The 22,039-nt window shown below is 43.3% G+C and overlaps 2 protein-coding genes across 2 annotated transcripts; both read left to right on the plus strand.

The window, feature by feature from the left end:
- The first annotated feature begins 15 nt into the window (after window positions 1-15).
- Window positions 16-2,245, plus strand: LOC136461875 (uncharacterized). The gene is made up of 4 exons (XM_066461229.1): window positions 16-326; window positions 848-1,030; window positions 1,115-1,174; window positions 1,698-2,245. Exons 1-4 carry the CDS (start codon window positions 117-119, stop codon window positions 1,983-1,985), a joined length of 741 nt encoding a protein of 246 aa, XP_066317326.1. The 5' UTR covers window positions 16-116; the 3' UTR covers window positions 1,986-2,245.
- A 7,546-nt stretch (window positions 2,246-9,791) lies between these two features.
- Window positions 9,792-22,000, plus strand: LOC136457876 (uncharacterized). The gene is made up of 6 exons (XM_066457892.1): window positions 9,792-10,015; window positions 10,146-10,247; window positions 10,362-10,464; window positions 10,540-10,614; window positions 11,528-11,623; window positions 21,777-22,000. The coding sequence occupies exons 1-6, from the start codon at window positions 9,993-9,995 to the stop codon at window positions 21,834-21,836; spliced, it is 459 nt and encodes a 152-aa protein (XP_066313989.1). The 5' UTR covers window positions 9,792-9,992; the 3' UTR covers window positions 21,837-22,000.
- Window positions 22,001-22,039: the final 39 nt, after the last annotated feature.

Consider the following 22,039-nt stretch of genomic DNA (forward strand, 5'->3'; position numbering starts at 1 on the left):
GACCAAGAGTTCAGCGCTCTCGCGTCCTCATTCCTCAACCGCTACACAAACCCCGCACCACACCGTCGCAGCTCCGCTCTCCCGAGATCCGAAACCAAGGAACGAAGACGACGACGATGGCGTCGTCTGCCTCCTTGCTCCAAGCTTCCACGGCCTTCGCTCCAGTCTTCTCCCCGCTCCCGTCCCGACTCCAGCCCGCGCCGCGGCTGCATCTCCGCGGCTCCCCCAACCGTCGCCGCGGCGTCTCACTCGCTGCTTCCTCCGCCGCGTCCCCGGAAGTCGAGAAAGAGTCGTCCCCCTCGTCCTCGCCGCAGGAACCTCTGTCGGTGAGTACCCACGGGGTTGTGTAGCTGCTGGCGCCTATAATTTGGTGCTCATCTGTTTTCCACTCTGTGGTTGCGCGATGTAGCCATGGCCCAAGCGTTTCCTTAACTTTATTTTGCTGTCCTGCGCTTAAATTTCTAACGTTTTTACCCTACCTTGTGTTAATGAATTGCTTCGGTGCAGTCTCAGTGACAAAGGTGCAAACTGTCAGCATTCTCTTGGACTCTTGGCACTACTTGTCTTTCACATTTTTTTGAACTTTAGTTTTACTTTTTGCCATTGAATCTGTGGTCTCTATCAGAAAGAAAGAAAGAAAAAATCCAACTTGCTTGAATAATGAAATTTCCTACGCTAGTTAAATTCACATGGAAAATGTGCATGGTTAATTTCTTGAAACATAGCATTTAGGCATTTAGCCATTAATGCCACTGCCTCATAATTTCTTGAAAGTTTCATAGTTCTTTACAAGGTGCCCTGTTATGCAACTAGTAAAAACCATTTTCTTGATGTGGGTTTAGAGTAGGCTGTCGCGGACAGTGTGAAGGTGCTCAAGGAGGCAGCCAAGACAAGGAAAGTACCTACGCCGGAAATTCTCTCGGCACTGTCCAAGATCAAGAAGGCGAAACTCGACACATCGACATTCTTTGAGACACTTGGTGGTACTGAGTCTCCAGGCAGGACATGGATGCTTATCTTCACTGCAAAGGTGAAGACCCATACGTTTAATGGGTCATGGATTAAGTTCTATGGTTTGCTGCTTGATTGATTGATTTAATGTTTGTATATATAGGGTCGGCTGGATAAAGGACAGTATTTTCCAGTGACTGCAGTCCAGCGCTTCGATGCTGCGGTGAGCTTCTCATGGCAGCTCCTCATGATGATGCTATGATATGATAGCTCTGATGATCAGTGGTACCTGAATAATCAAGTACTTGAATTGCCATGTTAATAGTTTGTTTATTTGTTGTCTGTTCAAAGTTCAAACAGTTTCTTATCTGCCACTGTAAAGTTCTTTCTGCTGAACAATGCAAGAAATCCATGTAGACATCTTTTTTTTATAGTCATCATATGTTCACATTTCTCTCTAAAGTAAGCACTGTTCAACACATGACCACCATTGCGCAATATGCCCAGTTGAGGTCAAGCAGTACCAATATAGTGATGCCCTGCAGCATGATATCCTGAGCCCTGAGGCATGAAAGAACGTGTTTCCAACTGCAACAAACATTTTTGCTAAACCAACGTAGCTCTATGTGCCTTAAATATGAAATTTGCAAATTCGTACACTGTTAGTCCACTATAGGTTTTCTTGGTTGCACCTTACAAACATGTGCTGATCTCTGATATATGACTGCTGTAATTATTATCTGCAGGGCAAACGGATTGAGAATGGCATATATTTGGGCCCTGTTGGGTGCTTAACGTTTGAAGGGAGGTTGTCATGGAAAAAGAAAATACTCGCATTCATCTTCGAGCGGGTTCGCATAAAGGTTGGACCATTGGGTCCCCTAGAAATCGGCTTTGGAAGCAGCAATGATGATAGGGAACCCAGCATAAAGGACCCGTTCTTTGTTTGGTTTTATGTTGATGAGGAAATCGCTGTTGCGCAAGGCAGAGGCGGTGGAGTAGCTTACTGGTGCAGATGTCAGCGTGTCCCCTGAAGATTCAGACATTCAGTTCTCTTCAATAATCACTGTACAAGATCAGGACAATGTAGTCTCTAGTTTTTAGGGCTAATGTTCATCTTTGTATTATCTGCTTTGTCTCCAAAAACGAGAAAAGGCAAGGAGGTGTAAATAATGAAATACTATTAAAATGATACGCTTTTGTTTGTATAGCTTTACAGTTGAGGGTGTCTGTAATTAACTAGTACCTCTTCCATCCCAAAATAAGCGTATATCTCACTTATCGAGGAATTAAACTCTTTTAAATTTGATCAAATATGATGTGTAATAAGCATTATCATATAGATCGAGTGGAATGTACTTTCATAATAAACATATTTAGAGATATAAGTACCGTACTATTTTTTGTATAACTAGTTAAACTTAAAAGAGTTTGACTCTTCGAGAAATGTAATGTGCGTGGCAATTATATGAGTTCTCTCTCTGAACTCCGCACTATTCACATGTTTCTATTCAGTGGAACATCAAAGTTCAAAAAGTTTCAACCTCCGCCACTGCTTGTTGTGTAATGGAGATAAGCTTCATGGAAGTTTGGTGGAAGGTGACTGACTGGAACTCTGGAAGGTGGAAGCTGTTAGCTCCTGGGATGTCTGTGGTTCGTCAAAGTTCGGGGCGTCTCCAGAACCAAGCGAGAAGCGAGAGAGACAGACACATGGTAATATAGGAGTAGCATTTTATAGAGAGGTACTACGCGTTAACCTTTCCCAAATTCCCAGTTTATTGGGGGCAATGGGCAGTCAAAGTCGCAAAGCCGTCAAAGCCAACCTGCTCCAGCAATAACCTTGCAAAATCCTTTTTATCTCCAGAACAGTTCAGAGACAAACAGAAAACTGGGCTAAGAACGAAGGCACCTCGAAACCAGGCCTGGCCATGATGAGACCATCTGACTGGCTGCGCCATTAAAAATTTTCCTAAACAGCACGTAATTGAGCGTGTGTTTAGTTTCACGAAGTTGGAATTTGGGGCTACTGTAGCACTTTCATTTTTATTTAGCAATTAGTGTTCAATCATGGACTAATTAGGCTCAAAACGTTCGTCTCGCAATTTCCCACCAAACTGTGCAATTAATTTTTTTTCGTCTACATTTAATGCTCCATACACGGGCCGCAAACATTCGATGTGATAGGTACTGTATCACTTTTTGAGAATTTAGGGTAGAACTAAACAAGGCGTAGTATTCTTCCGTGTAGTTTCTGTCACCGTGGGCTATATATTGCCTGTCAGGCCTTGTTCATTTCTTCAGAATCATTCTCAGTCTTTCGAGCGTCTTGCGCGTTTGATTTGAACCACTTGGCGCTGCCTGACGGTACTCCTCACCCCAACCCGAACTTCCTTGTCACCGGCGGCGAGCGATCACTGCCAGTCTCCCATGTTAGAATCGAATGTGTACCTCTCTGTGTGTAACCGTAGATCCGGTAAGCCTCTCCTTGTCTTCTCGGTAGATGCACCGTAGCGGGTAGACGCCGGTGCCGCAGTGTAGAAGACGTCCAGCGCGGTGGCGGTGAAGTCCAGTGGCGCTGGTGGAGAGACGGCGGTGCGGTGGTGACCCTGCAGTGGGCCGACGGCGGTGGGGGGGGGCTTATCCCGTCGCTGGTAGCACTTCTTTAGGATCGGATTAGGGTTTTCTCTGTAGGTGGGTAGCGGCACCGTTCAACCTCGTTCACTGAGCCTTGATCCCCACCTTCCTTTTATGTGTGCTGTGCGACAGGGGCCCACCAACCGTATTAGGGTTGGGCTCCCCTGATCAGAGAGCAGAGACAAGGGCCCAATAGGCCGTTGGGTCTATTGGTGGAGATCAACTAACATTCTTCCCCTTGATCTCATTCCATCTTTCACTTTCATATCATTTAGTTTTGTTCATTCCATTACAGATTAGCTCATAGAGCATGTCTCATCGTCACGGTCCATTGCCGATAGACTTAACCACTACAACTCACTACTCTGTTCTGAAATAGATACTTATCTTTAGGCCTTCTTTTGTCCAGGAATTTTAGGCTTTTCCTTAAATTCATGCTAGCTACATGTTCTCTGAACACCATGTTCTCTGAACATGTTGGGTGATAAGCCTTTTGTAAGCGGATCCGCGAGCATCTTTTTTATACTTATATGCTCAAGACTTATGATTTGATCCCGGACTTTATCTTTCACAACATAATACTCTATTTCAATGTGTTTGGCAGCACCACTTAACTTATGTTGTGAGCATCATGTACTGCCAGATTATAATCGCAGTATAACTTTAGTGGTCTATAGATGTCGTCAACCACCTTCAAACCGGGTATGAACTTCTTTAGTCAGTTCACCTGCCCGTTGCCTCATAACACGCTACAAACTGTCATACATTATGGACGATGTAGTGACAGTTTGCTTTGAGCTTTTCCATAAAATAGCTCCCCTTTGCGAGATGATAGAAAATCCACGTCTAGATATATATATTCACTCTCGCATAATCAGAATCTGAATATCCCACTATGTGGAGTCAATCAGATCTTCTATACATCATCATGAGGCCTTTCATTCCTTGCAAATAACACAAGACTTTCTTTATCAATTTCAATATTTTGTTCCAGAATTGCTCTAGAATATGCCAAGTAAAAACCCGGTAACAAATGCCAAGTCAGGGTGCGTATATACTTGAGCATGTTGCAAGCTTCCGACAGCTGAAGCATATGGAACCACTTTCATTTGATTGAGCTCATATTGGTTCCAGGGACATTGAAAATTCCCATATCTGTCGCCCTTGACTATAGGAGTAGGTGAGGGACTACATTTGTGCATACTGAATTTCTTTAAGATTCTTTCTATGTATGTTTTTTGTGACAGTCCTAATACCCTTTTTTCTTCTATCTCGATGAATCTCGATCCCTAAAACGAACGAGGCTTCACCAAGATCTTTCATATCAAAATTTTGAGGACAAAACTTCTTTGCCTCCAGTTGTAGACTGACATCACTACTAGCAAGTAAGATATCATCCACATACAGGACAAGAAAGATAAACTTCTTATTCTTAAACTTTGTATAGACACAATTGTCCTCTACATTCTCTTTAAACTCAAAATTCTTTATTTGCTGATCAAACTTCAAGTACCACTTTCTTTAGGCGACATCTCATTCGTTCTTTTCCTTCCATGACAAAATCTTTCGGTTGTGCCACGTAAACATTTCTGTCCAAGTTTCCGTTGAGAAATGATGTCTTTACATCCATATGATGTAATTCTAAATCGTAATGTGCCACTAATGCCATTATGATTCTGAAGGAATCTTTACATGAGACTAGAGAAAAGGTCTCATTGTAATCAATCCATTTTCTTTGCATAAAGCCTTTTGCCATAAGTCGCGCTTTATATCTCTCTATATTCCCTTGAGAGTCAAGTTTTGTCTTGTAGACCCATTTACAGCCTACTGTTTTAGCTCCTTTAGGAATTATATCCAAATCTCAAACTTTATTGACATTCATTGATTTCATTTCATCTTCTATGGCCTCAAGCCACTTTGATGAATGATCACTTCTCATGGCTTCTTCAAATGAGGTGGGATCATCCTCCATTTGAAATTCCTTAGTGTTGTACACTTCATAATCAGCAGGAATAGTTGATTTTCTAACTCTTTAAGACCTTTTAGGGGCCTTCACTTTTGGCACATCTTTTATTTGAGGCTGCTGTTGCTCCCTCTCATGTGTGGCAATAGGTTCTATATGATCCTGAAGAACAAGTTCCTCATCGTCATTCATTGTTGCCACAGGTGGGATAACGATAGGTGCTGTCACCATAGTATCTAGCACTGTCGGTGTAGCTATAGCAGGTAGTGAGAAAAATAGCTCATGAATCATTGGAGTGGGCGCTTATGCCTGCTTCACTTCAAGGTCAATTTCTCGAGCTACCATGCTCCCCCTTATCAATTCGTCCTCTAGGAAGACAGCGTGTCTCGTTTCCACAAACTTTGTATGTCTCTCTGGACAGTGGAAAACGAAAACCTTTTAACTTTTTTGGGTAGCCAAACAAATGGCAACTTACTGTTTTGGGATCTAACTTCCCAATGTTTGGGTTAAATACTTTAGCCTCAGCAGGGCTCCCCCACACACACGCAAGTGGTTTAGTGAGGGTACTCTTTCTGTCCACAACTCATACGGTGTTTTGGGCATCGACTTTCTTGATACTCTATTGAGAATATGAATGACGGTTTTAACGCCTCTATTCACAGGCTCAACTGTAAGGTGGAGTAAGTTATCATACTACGCACCATATCCATTCATTGTGCGATTGCGTCTTTCAGCTACTCCATTCTACTGAGGTTCGCCCGGTATAGAATACTGGGCTACTTTGCCATTCTCCTGTAAGAACCCTGCATAAGGTCTAGAAACTTGGCTATATGGGGTATGCCGACCATAGTACTCCCCCACGGTCAGACCTGACTATCTTTATCTTTAATATCTTAAATTTATCCAATGCTTCTGTTCTTTCTTTAATTGGATAAATATAGCCATAATAGGAGTAATCATCTGTGGATGTTATGAACGAATCATTACCATCCACACTCTTTATAGGAAACTGACCATAGATGTCTATGTGAATAATCTATAAAATTCCTGCGCTTCGTTTGTCATCTATCTTACTTTTCTTTATATACTTTCCTTTTATGCATTCTCTGTATTGTTTTAAATCTGAGAGCTCTAATGGAGGAAGAATATCATTCTTAACTTGTCTTTCTATTCTCCCCCTCGAAATATGGCCTAAACGACAGTGCCATAATTTCGACGACGCATCGTGAGCTCTCTTATGCCACCATTTCCAGAGTGACTCTCTGTCACCAGCCGCTTTATCAGCTGGGTAGCATATGTCTTTGAAGAGCCAGTGAACTGACTTTTTATTCTATCGAGGTATTCGGTGACCGTGTCACACTCTGGGATTAAGCCCATAATTGCAGGCTCAATCGTGTTCTTTATCACAACCAAATATTTCTTGTTGATAGTGACCCACTTTCTATGCTCAAAAGTCATAGGACATCTTTTGGGATTCAAAATCTCTTTCTTTAGTTGCCCAAGTGGCATCATTCTCTTTTGTCTCCCTCACCGGTGCCACAAACTCAGTGGAACACGGTGAGGTGACTACCTAGTCCACCTTAGACAAGATGAAAATAGATCAAAACTTTTCTTAACATAAAATAACACCATTTGAATGCCTTGATTCCAACGTTGGTCAAAATTAAAACATACAATTATTCTTATACACTAATTCTACATCACCGTTGGGCAGAAATAGAATTAATACATAAATCTTTAACTTTCACAACTGTTCTTACACACTAATTCTACATCACCGTTGGGCAGAAGTAGAATTAATGCATAAATCATTAAAATCATCAACTTTTCTTATACACTAATTCTACATCACCGTTGGGCAGAAATAGAATTAATGCATAAATCAGTAAAAGTGCGATATTGTTATTAACAACGTTGGTCAGAAAATAACAACATCATAATCATGTCAAATTTCTTTTTCTCCAATTAAATACCATATTGGTTCAAAATAACTGGAGAATCAACATTTTCTTTAGCAGTGGAAAAACTTTCTTTTTCTCCAATTAAATATCACGTTGGTACAAATTAACTGGAGAATAAACAATTTCTTTATATGTGGAAAACTTTCTTTTTCTTGAATTTTACCCACTGGGAAAAATTGTTTTTTTTTCTATTTTCTTTAATCCCTTAATCAATTTCTAGGAAATAAACATTTACTGGAAAAACTTTCTTTTTCTCCGGTTAAATATCACGTCGATTTAAAATCACCGGAGAATATACTTTTTCTTTAGCAGCGGAAAACATATACTCAATTTCTTGAATTTTACCCATGGGAAAATTCTCTTTTCTCTATTTCTTTTGAGCCATTTTCCATTTTTCAATTTATTGAAAAAGAAAAACAGAAAATGTGGGCTCATTCTGCTTCTCTCGGCCCAAAAACCGGCAAAAGCCAGCTCGGCCCAGCTCACCGCGCGCGCGTAGGCCGCACCCAGGCCGCAACCTGGGCCTGGGCCGGCAAAGCGCGCTGCCGCGTGCTCTCGCCTGGGCTGCGAGTCGGCCCGATCATTTGTAGTCGTTCGATCTGATCGACGGCTTGCCCGCGCGTTTCGGGAGGTCAAAAACCCGCCGCGGCTATGAGTCCCAAAAACCCTAGGTCATTTGATCCTTCGCTCTCTCTCTCTCTTTGCTCTCTCTCTTTCTTTCTCTCGCGCCGTTCTATCTTTCTCAGCGCAAGGACAGCAGCCACCGAGAGCGAGACGGCGAGCGAGCGGACGGTGGAGCAAGGCATGGCACCGTCGCCGGCCCCCTCGCCGGCACACGTGCTCCCCAACGGGTGAGCACGCGGCCGTCGAGCGGCCTAGCTGTGGTGCCCCCGTTGCCGAGCCCGGCGAGCAGCTGCCCCGGTTCGGCCCTTCTCCCACGCCGGCGAAGGTGGGTCCGTCCCCCTTTTCCCTTCTTCCACGTCCCTTCTCTCTTCTGGGATTAACCCGTGGTGGGGATGGGGTCAAAATTAGGGTTAGGGTTTCATTTTTCGATTCGATTTTGCTGATTCGGTTTTCTGTTCTTTTGATTTCTTTTCTTTTCGTTCATCCGAATGGGTTCCCTTCCCATCCGAATCGGTTCCTTTCCCCTTCTCCCTTTCTCCTTTCCCATCCCCTTCTTCTTTTCGATTTGGACTGTGTTCTTCTCTTTTTCGAACCAGTGGATGGGAAAAAGGGTTTAGATCTAGGGTTAGGGTTCGGAAAACGACCTACCCCTTTTCCCTTTCTCTGATTTGAGTTTTCTTTTCTCTTATCTGAACTGATGTAGGGAATTAGGGTTTGGATCTAGGGTTCCTTTTCTTCTTCCCCTTCGGATCTGAGCGGGTCTAAGCCGAATCCCATTTCTTTCTTTTCTTTTCGCTTGTTCACCCGAAAAGGGGATCTAGGGTTAGGGTTTGGTTTTCTTTTGATTTCTTTTTCTTTTCTTATTTGTACCGAATCCCTCTTTTCCCCTTCCTTTACTTCTTCTCTGATCCAAACACGAATCTGTTCTTTCTTGTCGTGTCAGTGCGGCACTTTTCCCACGCGGTGGCGGTGGCGACCGGTAGACAGTGACTTCCGCCACCCCGGTCACTCTTTCTTTCTTCTTTTACCCGATTAGGGTTAGGGTTACACAAAGGCAACCTGTCTCTGATACCATTGTTAGAATCGAATGTGTACCTCTCTGTGTGTAACCGTAGATCTGGTAAGCCTCTCCTTGTCTTCTCGGTAGATGCACCGTAGCGGGTAGACGCCGGTGCCGCAGTGTAGAAGACGTCCAGCGTGGTGGTGGTGAAGTCTAGTGGCGCTGGTGGAGAGACGGCGGTGCGGTGGTGACCCTGCAGTGGGCAGACAGCGGTGGGGGGGGGCTCATCCCGTCGCTGGCAGCACTTCTTTAGGATCGGATTAGGGTTTTCTCTGTAGGTGGGTAGCGGCTCCGTTCAACCTCGTTCACCGAGCCTTGATCCCCACCTTCCTTTTATGTGTGTTGTACGACAGGGGCCCACCAACTGTATTAGGGTTGGGCTCCCCCGATCAGGGAGCAGAGACAAGGGCCCAATAGGCTGTTGGATCTATTGGTGGAGATCAACTAACATCCCACTCTCCCACCACCGCCTCCACGGAAACATGGGCAGGAGGCTGCACCGGCGAGGCCTGCGGGCCCCACCAGGCTTGTCTACTTCGATGATATGGGAGTGCTCCGCTACTCCGCCACTGTCCTCTCCGTCCACCAGGTTTTTCCTTCCCTCCTTTCCTTGTCCGCCGTAGCCATAGGCGCGAAACCCTAGGCTGGACCCGGCCTAAGCTAAGCTCCGGGTGTCTGCAGGAGGACGGCGGGCGGGTAGCGGTGGTGCTGGACGCCATAGTCTTCCATCCGCAGGGCGGCGGCGAACCGGCGGACACGGGCTTCATCTCCGCCGGCGGAGCCAGGTTCCTCGTTGAGGATGCGCGGGCGAAGGACGGAGTGGTGAGGATCCGGGTTTTTTCGTTATCCGCAACAAAAGCTGCAAACTTGTTCATGAACCATGAGGTTGTCACAGGAGTTCTGTTTTTTCTTTTACTTGCCATGCCTCTCTCATCTTGTGATTGGCACCCAGGTTTTCCACTGTGGAAGATTTGAGGGCACGGAACAAGGATGTGGGATTGGATTTAAAGAGGGGGAAACCGTTAGCTTGGAGGTCGACGCAGTTAAAACAGAGGTTCCTGCGGCGTTAAAACAAACTGCTGGCATTTCATTTCATTTTAGCATTTACCAGTTTTGTTGGATTCCAGTTGTTGATCAGACAACTGTTTTGTGTCTCTGTTCTTTGTAGAGCGTTTGTTGAGTATAAGGGAGTAATTCCTCCAGATCAAATACCGGTTAAGAAAAATGAACTGGAAAGGGAAGCCAATATGCTAATTTCAGAAGGAGCGAAGGTGGATAAACAAGCTGAATATGTCGAAGTGCATATCATCCATTCTGTCATCTTTAAGTGTTCACCCTTTTTGCAGGTCTTAGCTTCTGTTTTTCCTTATGAGGAGGCAGCGATATTATGCGGAGGTTCTCTGCCTAGCTACATTTCAAAGGTTAGTCCTGTAGACTTCTTAGATGCATTATCTTTTCTTGGTGCCGTTTAGTTGTACTTCATTTTGCAAAAAAATTCAAGATTTCCCGTCACATCGAATCTTTGGACGCATGCATGAAGCATTAAATATAAATAAAAAATAAAACTAATTACACAGTTTAGACGAAATTCACGAGACGAATCTTTTAAACCTAATTAGACTATGATTGGACACTAATTGTCAAATAACAACGAAAGTGCTACGGTACCATTTCCCAAAAAATTTCGTCAACTAAACAAGGCCTTGTACTAAATGTACACTCCACCAGCATCATTGATTGTATACATTTGAAAGAAATGTACATTCCACCAGCATCATTGATCGTATACATTTGAATGACTTTTTATTAAATATCATTCCAGTTTACTTCCTACTCAAGGATTGCAGAAACATTTCTTATCTCTTGATTTATTGACATCATCACTGTATGATACTCCCCGCGATTCAAAATACATGTTTTAGAGTTGTGCACAGATATTAAGAAAGTGGATGAAATGAACTTATTCGTCTTCATTTATGCCAAAATGGAAAGAGATATTCATTTATTTGTGAGAGTGGTAATATTTATTTAGCAAGGGCAAGAAAGGAAGTAATAAAGAGCAAAAGGTGCCTAGAAGTTCTAGGACGACATGTACTTTGAAAGAAATTGAGAAGGCTAAAACAACAGTTATTTTGAATCAGAGGGAGTATATGTGCGTTTGCATCTGAGAAATGCGTAAGGTTGCATTTCTATGTGCAAGTATGTCTTGAATTATCATTGTAATCAAGCATCAATAGTTAGATTTTAATCCGAAATATTCTAGTGTAGATGTCTATTTTTCAAAGTTTTGTGTTTCTCATTAACATTGTTCGTGACCTTATGTTTTCATGGCAGGATAGCACTCCTCGCATTGTGAAGTTGGGGGATAATCCTGGTGGTCCTTGTGGTGGTACTCATGTTGCCGACATTTCAATCATCAATAGCCTAAAGGTAATTATTATTATTTTTATGCCACGCTAGTATTCTCACAGTTAGATTTCCGAGGCCTGTCAAAATTTCCTACAGAATTATCCACTAGCCTTAGAAACTGGGGCATGGGCTGAAGGATAGCTTCCATCACGAAATTTGGAAGTAGAATGGCTTTTGTGAATGAATCCTAACAATGATATTCGATGCAAATGATATTTTGAGTGGAGGGCACTGTAGTTGGACATTTGGGTGTTTCTAGTAAGCCAACAATGTACAGCGCGTCCTGCTAGTGCATTCATGACCCTCCTATGATTCGCTGTCACACCCAATTTTAAGGATAGAATAAAGTGCAAAATCTTACGTGCGCCCAGAGATCAGTCACACACATAAGCTGTCAAATTATGAATAGTATCATCACAAGTATTTATTAAATCACGAATAAGACAGAGTTATCACATAAATGTAGCGGAAATAATAAAAGATCTCTCGCGGAAGCTCTATTTCACAGGGACGTCGACCAGTTGACCACAAGTCTAGTAGTCCTCAAGAAAATCATCATATACAAAGTCATCTGTTATCCATTCGGAATTTTTATCCAAATAATGAAAATAAACAAGCGTAAGTACATGTCGTACTCAACAAGTGTAACACGGGGTTCATGAGGCTCAAAAGACTTGTCTCAGGCTTAACAACATTTAGCTTTTAGTTGTCACAATTTTAGCTTAAGAGTAGCAACAAGTTGTTTCAATTCTCAATGCAAAACACATGATCAAATGTAAACATGAATAATGAATAGCATAAACAAGTAATACTTAGTGTTCATCTATTCCATAAATGTTCCAAGGCCACTTGTGACCGTGAGCACAGCTGATATACCGGTTTTACACTCTACAGAGGTTGTACACTTTCACTGTGAGTCGTGATTTATCCTTTCGCCCGAGGTAGCTAATCTCTTGACCCACTTCCGAGGAAGGTCGGTAAGGTTCACTATGAAGCCTTTTAAAGGTTCGTCTAACAAGATAGGACAATTAGATTCACTCGACAAACAGATGTAGAGCCTCCCTTCCCAATAGCACAATGACGCGCAGCCTATACACAAGGGGACAGATGCCGCACTATACCCAAAAACGTATTTTCAATTTAAATGAACAAAAATACGCTTTCAAAAATAGAAAACAGAATCTCAAAACGCGCTTTGGACTATGGGTTAAACCTGAAATAATTGTAAGGACTCATATGCAAAATTCCGATCGAAGGGGTATCCTTTATTCTGAGCCGCCGGATTAGATCTGAACGGCTGGGATTCAATCTTGTGAAAGAGAGAGAAGTCACGCCGGAACAATGCCGACGGCAAGGTCTGCGATGGCAGCGCCATTGTCGACACGCCGGAGCAGGCGGTTTGGAGGCTACAGCACACGGTTCGACGAAATAAAAAGCCCGGAGGATGGAGGGAGCGACGGTGGACTCACCGGACCCAAAAACACCGAGCGGGAAGCAACAAAGACGGCGCAACGCTCCGTGGTCGGCGGCGGTGCTAGGGCGAAGCGCGGCTACGGCTTGCGTGGGCGAAAAATCTTATGGTAGATGGATAAGGAGGCGGCATAGGCGGCTATTTATGGGGCAGGGTTACTTGGGAGGCACGGCGCGACTCGTGGCGGAGGCGGACACGGCGTCGACATCGGATGGAGTCCGACTGGGATACGAGCAAGAGGAAGGAGGAGGGCCTAACGACTGGGCCTAAGCAGTCAGCGGCGGAGAGAAGGCGCGCGAGTCAGCGGAAGTGGGCGTGCGGCTGGGCCGCTGCGGTGCGGAGTGAGGCGGCTGCAACGGGCAGGCCAACCAACCGGCCTTCGGCCCAAGCAGAAAAGAGAGGGAGGGCGGCGACCTAGAAAGAAAAAAAAGAATGGACCGGCGCATGGAAAATGGACCAACAAGCCAAACGGAAAGAAAGAAGAATTCCTTTTTTCTTAAACATATTTCCAAAGCAAATTAAAAATGCAAATTCAAATCGATTTAGAATCCGATTTCAAACCAAGCAATACAAAATATTATGCAATAGCATGAATGCACATACATGATTGTTAACCTATATTTGTTTTTAATTTAATAAAATTTATTATTTTTCCTAGTTTTAAGTTCCCACAAAATGCTTAATTAACCATTTTCTCCTATTTCGAAAATATGCAAAAATTTAGGGTGTTACAATTCTACCCCTCTTAAAATGAATCTCGTCCCTAAGATTTGGATGATGCTTACTCAAATAACTGCGGGTATGTTTTCCTCAAATCCTCTTCTCCTTCCTAAGTAGCCTCATCTTCTGTATACCGATTCCGCTGAACCTTACACATATTTATAACTCGGCTCCTTGTAACTCTTTTTGCCGTCTCCAAAATCCTTACCGAAAACTCCTCATATGTGAGATCTTCCTTAACTGTAAGCTCTTCTAACGGTATCTGCTCCTCAGGTATACACAAGCACTTCTTTAACTGAGACACATGGAACACATCGTGCACACCTGACAAACTCTCAGGCAATTCTAACTGATAAGCTACTTCTCCACGTCTCTCTAAAATCTTGAAAGGTCAAATATACCTTAGTGCTAACTTCCCTTTCATGTTAAACCTTCTCACACTTCTCATAGGTGACACATTCAAGTACACATAATCATCTACTTCGAAAACTAATTCTCTTCTTCTAGTGTCGGCATCGCTCTTCTGTCGAGACTGAGCCACTCTCAAGTTATCTCTGATCATCCTTACTTGCTCTTTTGCGTCTCTCAAAACATCTGGTCCAAACACTTGAGTTTCTCCCGTTTGATTCCAAAACAACGGGGTTCTACACTTTCGTCCATACAACGCTTTAAAAGGTGCCATATTGAGACTCTTCTGATAACTTTGTTATACGAGAACTCTGCATAAGGTAAACTCTTGTCCCAACTTGTACCATACTGCAATGCACAAGCTCTCAACATATCCTCCAATATCTGATTAATCCTTTCAGTTTGTCCATCTGTCTATGGATGATATGCTATACTAAAATTCAACTTGGTTCCCAACAAACTATGTACTTGCTGCCAAAAATGAGATGTAAATTGGGTACCTCGATCAGACATAATTTTCTTGGGAACTCCATGTAGACAAACTATCCTCTCCATATATAACGTAGCCAATTGGGGACCAGTATAGGTAGTCTTGACCGGTAAGAAGTGAGCAACCTTAATTAATCGATCCACTATTACCTAGATTGAATCATAACCTCTCTCAGTGTAGGGTAACCCAACAATGAAATCTATACCAACTTCTTCCCATTTCCACTCAGGTATCTTCATTGGTTGTAGCAATCCTGCAGGTCTTTGATATTCAGCTTTGACTCTCTGACATGTGTCACACAAAGCAACATATTCAACAACATCTCTCTTTAGTCCATACCACCAATACTTCTCTTTTAGATCTAAATACATCTTAGTACTCCTAGGATGAATAGAGTAAGCAGACTCATGTGCCTCACGAAGATTGCCTCTCGTATAGCTTTATTCTCAAGCACACATAGTCTTTTCCCAAACTAAAGAGTTCCATTGTCATCCATACGGAATCCTGGTGCCTTACCAATCACTATGTTTTCCACTATCTCTTTTTAACTTCGCATCTTATAACTGTCCTTTACGTATTTCTTGCTCTAATTTAGGCTCCAACACCAACTCCACTACATTAGTGACAAAGCCTAAATTCAGTCGCTCAAACTCAGCACACAACTCACTTGACATCGATGCCACTTGCACCTCATTAGCATAACTCTTCCTGCTAAGAGCATCGGCAACGACATTTGCCTTTCTAGGATGATAGTGTACCTCCAGATCATAATCTTTGATCAACTCTAACCATCGACGCTGCCTCATATTCAGATTCGCCTGAGTGAAAATGTACTTTAGACTCTTGTGATCAGTATAAATGTCACTCTTATGTCCGATGAGATAGTGCCTCCAAATCTTCAGAGCATGAACTATTGCTTCTAACTCTAAGTCATGAGTAGGATAATTTAACTCAAGCTTTCTCAACTGTCGGGAAGCATAAGCCACTACTCTGCCTTCTTGCATAAGAACACATCCAAGACCTTGACGAGATGCATCACAATAGATAGAAAAGCTCTTGTTCAAATCAGGCAAAACCAACACTAGGGTTGTAGTCAACCTCTTCTTCAACTCTTCAAAGTTAGCCTAGCACTTCTCGGACCACACAAACTTGGCATTTTTCTCCAACAAAGCTGTCATAGGCTTGGCAAGTTTAGAGAAACCTTCTATAAACCTTATGTAGTATCTAGCTAATCCCAAGAAACTTTGAATCTCTCCCACATCGATTGGTGGTTTCCAATTCAATACATCTTTCATCTTGCTTGGATCTATTGCGATTCCACCATTAGAGACAACATGTCCTTGGAAAGAAACTTTCTTCAACTAGAATTCACACTTGCTTCGCTTAGCATACAACCTGTGTTCTCTGAGCTTCTGCAAAACCAACCTCAAATGTTTAGTGTGCTCTTCTTCTGTTTTGGAGAATACCAATATATCATCGATGAATACCACCACAAACTTAACCAAAAACTCCATGACACCTTATTCATCAAGTACATAAAGTAGACAGGTACGTTGGTCAAACCAAATGACATAACAGTGTACTCATACAAATCATACATCGGAGTAAAAGTTATCTTAGGTATGTCAGTTGCACGAATCTTCAATTGATGATAGCCAGAATGAAGATCAATCTTAGAGAAAATACAAGTACATCTCAACTGATCAAACAAGTAATCAATTCTAGGCAATGGATACTTGTTTTTGATAGTAACCTTATTGAGTGTCCGATAATCAACACACATCCTCTAAGTACTATCCTTCTTGTCAACAAATATAACTGGTGCTCCCCAAGGTGATGAATTAGCACGGATAAATTTTTTCTCCTGTAACTCCTTTATTTGTTTCTTAAGTTCTTCTAATTCATTAACACCCATTCTATATGGACGCTTAGCTATAGGTGTAGTTCCAGGTAATAATTCAATAATAAACTCAATGTCATGGTCCGGTGGCATACCTGGCAAATCATCGGGGAAAACACATATGAAAATTCATCAACCACTGGGTCCTCCTTGTTGCCGCTATCATCAAGCTGGTTCACTATAGCTGTCGGTTGTGCTTGTATTACAACATCAACCCTGATTCTTTCTCCATTTGATGTGGTCACCACAACTACCTTCTCCTTACACTGAATCACTGCTTGTTGTTGCATCATCCAGTCCATACCCAGAATCACATCTATACCAGATGCTCTCAACACAATGGAGCTCACTTTGAACTCTACCCCCCTTAAGAATAGACTAGTCGAAAGACAACGATATGAAGCTTGCATACTTCCACCCGATGAGTTTACTAATATGGGATTTTGCATGGCACATAATGATATGCTATGGTTTCTAACAGATGCTTGTGATATGAATGAATGCGAAGCTCCAGAATAAAAAAGAACAGTGATAGGGGTTGAGTTAACATCGAACGTACCAAGCATGACTTCAGGTTCTGCAAGCGTCATCTCGGTAGACACATGGTTCACCTTTCCTGTGTTGGGTGCTGGCTTCTGATAGCTGTTTTGCCTTTGGGGGGGTTTGCTGGTTGGGCTTCTCAGGGAAATTATAAGACAGGTGACCTTCTTTACCACAATAGAAGCACTCGCTGGGAGTGCTAGCGGCACTAGTCTTTATAGGAGTGTTGTTGGGTGTTCCCTATCATGGTGTCTGCTGACCACTCTGCTGCTGAGGACGTTGATTACCAATCTGCTGCTGGTTCGGGTTGCGCTAAGGGTACTGACCACGATTCCACTAACTGGGTGGTCCCTGGAACCTCTGCTAGAAGCTTTGCTGAGGGTTGGTGTGCGGACGTGTATTACTCCCGGAGGCCTGTCCCTGAAGCCTCCTCTTCTTGGCCTCCATCTCCTTGCGCTGGTTGTAAATAACAATAGCGCGATTCACCAGCGTTTGAAAGTTAGGGTATGTATTGGACATAAGCTAGAGTTGTAGACCATCATACAGACCCTTGAGAAAACGACATTGCTTATCAGCATCGCCAGCAACTTCATTTGGAGCATAACGTGACAGCTGAGCAAACTTGTCATGGTACTCAGCGACGGACATGGATCCCTGCTGCAGAGCTCTGAACTCCTCCTACTTGAGCTCTATCAGTCCCTATGGTATGTGGTAGGATCTGAAATTCTCTCTAAACTCCTGCCAGATGATAGGAGCAGCATTGGCGGGACGTCTATACTCGAATGACCCTCACCAGTCTTGTGCTTCTCCCTAGAGCTGTCCTAAAGCGTACAACACCTTCTGTTGATCATCACATTATGCTATGTTGAGTTGCTTCTCCACTGCACGAAGCCAATCATCTGCTTCCAGTGGATCAGTGGCATGAGAGAACACTGGGGGACGACCTTTCAAGAATTCACCATGCTTTTCACGCGATGCTCCACCAACCTGTTGGTTCTACTGATTCTGCACCAACGTTTGCATGATCTGTGTCTATGCTGCCAAGAGTTATTCAATAGTTGGTGGCGGCGGTGGTGGTGGATGTGGGGGAACACCTCCACGACCTCAGCCTCTTCCTCTTCCAGACATATGTTATCAAATATTCAAAATTTAGAAATTTTCAAGTTAGATTATATTCTAAAAATTTTCTAGACGAGTCTCAACATCAGCAGCTCTGTAAAATAGTCATATCTTGAGTTTCAGAATTCCAAATGAGGTGTACTTTATATGGTTGGAAAGCTTGAGAAATTATCTACAACTTTTATTCAGACCGCGTTCCCAGATTCTGTCGTTAGATTACTAAAAAAGGATACAACCAAAACTATTTCTAGATTCCAGACTGTGCAGAAACTTTAACTTGAAACAGAGATATCTCACGAACCAGATCAGATATGGGGGTGATTCCAGAGGCATTGGAAAGATACTTAAGTCTAGTTATTTCCATAAAAATTCCATAATTTTTTGTCAAGTAGATTTTAATTGGCATTAAGATAAAGGCAGACTGCTCTGAAAAACAGATTCCGAGAGAATAAGATATAACAAACCCACTATTTATTTATTGACCCAATCTTTAATATTCTTAACTATGGAACTTGTGGACATACCCACAAAGTTCTAGCACATATTACAAAGATCCAACTCACACATAAACATAATAACAAATCAACTAAGCACAAAAAAAATGTTCACACCGTACTAATAGACTCGACTAGACTCAACTTAACTCATTCTACTATCATTTTATTACATAAAAGGGACACCAACATCTATGGGTGAGACTTATGGGGTAGCTCCTCATACATCTTTAGCAAGTTGAGGCACACCCTTTGTTCATCTATGACCTGTCGGTGTCTCTTCATGATTTTCTGCTGTGCCTTCAATTGATCCTCTAGTCGGCGAATCTTTACTATAGACTCATAGCCAAAGTATACCATCACCTGGGTTGTTGGATCCATGCCCTACGGGTCCATCATCGCCCATCCCAATTCTGGGTGTTGGTGAGGGAGGAATCGATATTGATCATTCTTCATGTCCTCGAATCGGCGACCACGGAGGCCTATGCAAGCTTCAGCGGCTGCATCTTCTATGCCGTCCTCCATGGTAGGACGGTGACCATGGTGCACATAGTTTGAATTCAGCTGATATGCACCTTTCTATTCATCTTTGATGGTGATGTACACCTTGGTCTTCCAATAGGTATCTTCAAGAGGGTGTGTATGTTCTTCGCAGACGTACTCCACAGCTGCATCCCAGTCACCATAGTAGGTCTAAAGCATGCTCATGAGTCGGTGATGTGAAACGGAGGATTTACATCTCGGCTTATACCACACCTTTGTCGTCCACCCTAGGGGTGGGATCGGCTCATCCTCTTCAACGCCGTCTTCCTCGTCATCATCGGACAAGTGGACGACCTTGACTTGGGGTTCCTCCTGGACTGGCTCAGGCGTAATTACAGGTGTTGGCGGTGTAGGTGAATCGAATTCTTGTTCCTGGGGTTCTTCCTCCTCAGGCTCCATGGACAAACCATAAGGCGGGTAGTACCCTCCAATGTTGATGCGGGCAGTCTTGCTGGCACGAGACATCTACAGAATTAGATTTAGTTAGATTAGGTTAGAAGTAATAATTTTTATAATAGAATAAGACAAAAGAAGCATAAAACTTTAGCAAATAATAAGGGTGAGATAGAAAGCATGAAATGAGTGAAGCATACGAAGCTAAAAACGACCATTGCTAACTAGGCTTGCGTCCTACAGTCAACACAGCTCTGATACTAATCTGTCACACCCAATTTTAAGAATAAAATGGAGTGCAAAATCTTACGTGCGCCCAGAAATTAGTCACACACATAAGCTAACAAATTATAAATAGTATCATCATAAGTGTTTATTACATAACGAATAAGACAGAGTTATCACATAAATATAGCGCAAATAATAAAAAATCTCTCGCGGAAGCTCCATTTCACAGGGACATCGACTGATTGATCACAAATCTAGTAGTCCTCAGGAAAATCATCATACCCAAAGTCATATGTTACCTATCCGGAATTTTTATCCAAATAATGAAAATAAACAAGCGTAAGTACATGTCGTACTCAACAAGTGTAACACAGGGTTCATGGGGCTCAAAAGGCTTGTCTTAGACTTAACAACATTTAACTTTTAGTTGTCACAATTTTAGTTTAAGAGTAGCAACAAGTTGTTTCAATTTCCAATGCAAAACACATGATCAAATGTAAACATGAATAATGAATATTATAAACAAGTAATACTTAGTGTTCATCTATTCCATAAATGTTCCAAGGCCGCTCATGACCGTGAGCACGGCTGATATACTGGTTTTACACTCTGCAGAGGTTGTACACTTTCACTGTGAGTCGTGATTTACCCTTTCATCCGAGGTAGGTAATCTCTTGACCCACTTCCAAAGAAGGTCGACAGGGTTCACTATAAAGCCTTTCAAAGGTTTATCTAACAAGTTAGGGTCATTAGATTCACTCGGCAAATAGATGTAGAGCCCCCCTTCCCGATGACAGAATGACGTGCAACCTATACACAAGGGGACAGAGGCCGCACTATACCCGAAAACGTATTTTCAATTTAAATGAACAAAAATACGCTTTCAAAAATAGAAAACAGAATCTCAAAACGCGCTTTGGACTGCAGGTTAAACCTGAAATAATTGTAAGGACTCATATGCAAAAATTCCGGTCGAAGGGGTATCCTTCATTCTGAGCCGTCGGATTAGATCTGAACGGCTGGGATTCAATCTGGCGGAAGAGAGAGAGAAGTCACGCCGGAACAGTGCCGCCGGCAAGGTCTCCGACGGCGGCGCCATTGCCGGCGCGCCGAAGCACTCGGTTTGGAGGCTACAGCACACAGTTCGAGGAAATAAAAAACCCAGAGGATGGAGGGAGCGACGACGGACTCACCGGACCAAAAAACACGGAGCGGGAAGCAGCAAAGACGGCGCGACGCTCGGTGGTCAGCGGCGGTTGCGGCGGTGCTAGGGCGAGGCGCGGCTGCGGCTTGCGTGGGCGAAAAATCTTGCGGCAGATGGATAAGGAGGCGGCGTAGGCGGCTATTTATGGGGCGGGGTTACTTGGGAGGCACGACGCGACTCGTGGCGGAGGCGGACACGGCGTCGGCGCTAGATGGAGTCCGACTGGGATACGAGCCAGAGGAAGGAGGAGGGCCTGACGACCGGGCCCAGGCTGTCAGCGACGGAGAGAAGTCGTGCGGGTCAGCGGAAGCGGGTGTGCGGCTGGGCCGATGAAACTGGGCCGCTGCGGTGTGGAGTGAGGCGGCTGCAACGGGTAGGCCGACCAACCGGCCTTCGGGCCAAGTGGAAAAGAGAGGGAGGGCGGCGACCTAGGAAGAAAAAAAAAAGAATGGGCTGGCACAAGGAAAACGGGCCAACAGGTCAAATGGAAAGAAAGAAGAATTCCTTTTTTTTCTTCTTAAACATATTTCCAAAGCAAATTAAAAATACAAATTCAAATCGATTTAGAATCCGATTTCAAACCAAGCAATACAAAACATTTTTCTCTTTATATCTTAGAAGTTAGGACTTGGAGAAGCTGACCTCATTTCCTATGTTCCATCAGGTAGCAAACATACGAGTCAAGAAAGGCCTCACTAAAGTCTCATACAGCATCAGCCCATGATCTTCTTCCAGCTGCCGCAACAGGCACCTGGAATTTATCGGAGCGGGAATTATTAATTGAATCAGAAGGCTGTAGTTAGTTTTGTGGCATCACATGTATACGTAGGGGACAAATAAATAGTTTCTCTGTAGTAATAATTTTACGACTGCTACTTCCTCTTGGACTTCAGTGCGTGTTTACTCCGCGAATTTTGAGAATTTTGC

The sequence above is a fragment of the Miscanthus floridulus genome, chromosome 6 (assembly GCF_019320115.1).
Source record: "Miscanthus floridulus cultivar M001 chromosome 6, ASM1932011v1, whole genome shotgun sequence".
NCBI classification, from domain to species: domain Eukaryota; kingdom Viridiplantae; phylum Streptophyta; class Magnoliopsida; order Poales; family Poaceae; genus Miscanthus; species Miscanthus floridulus.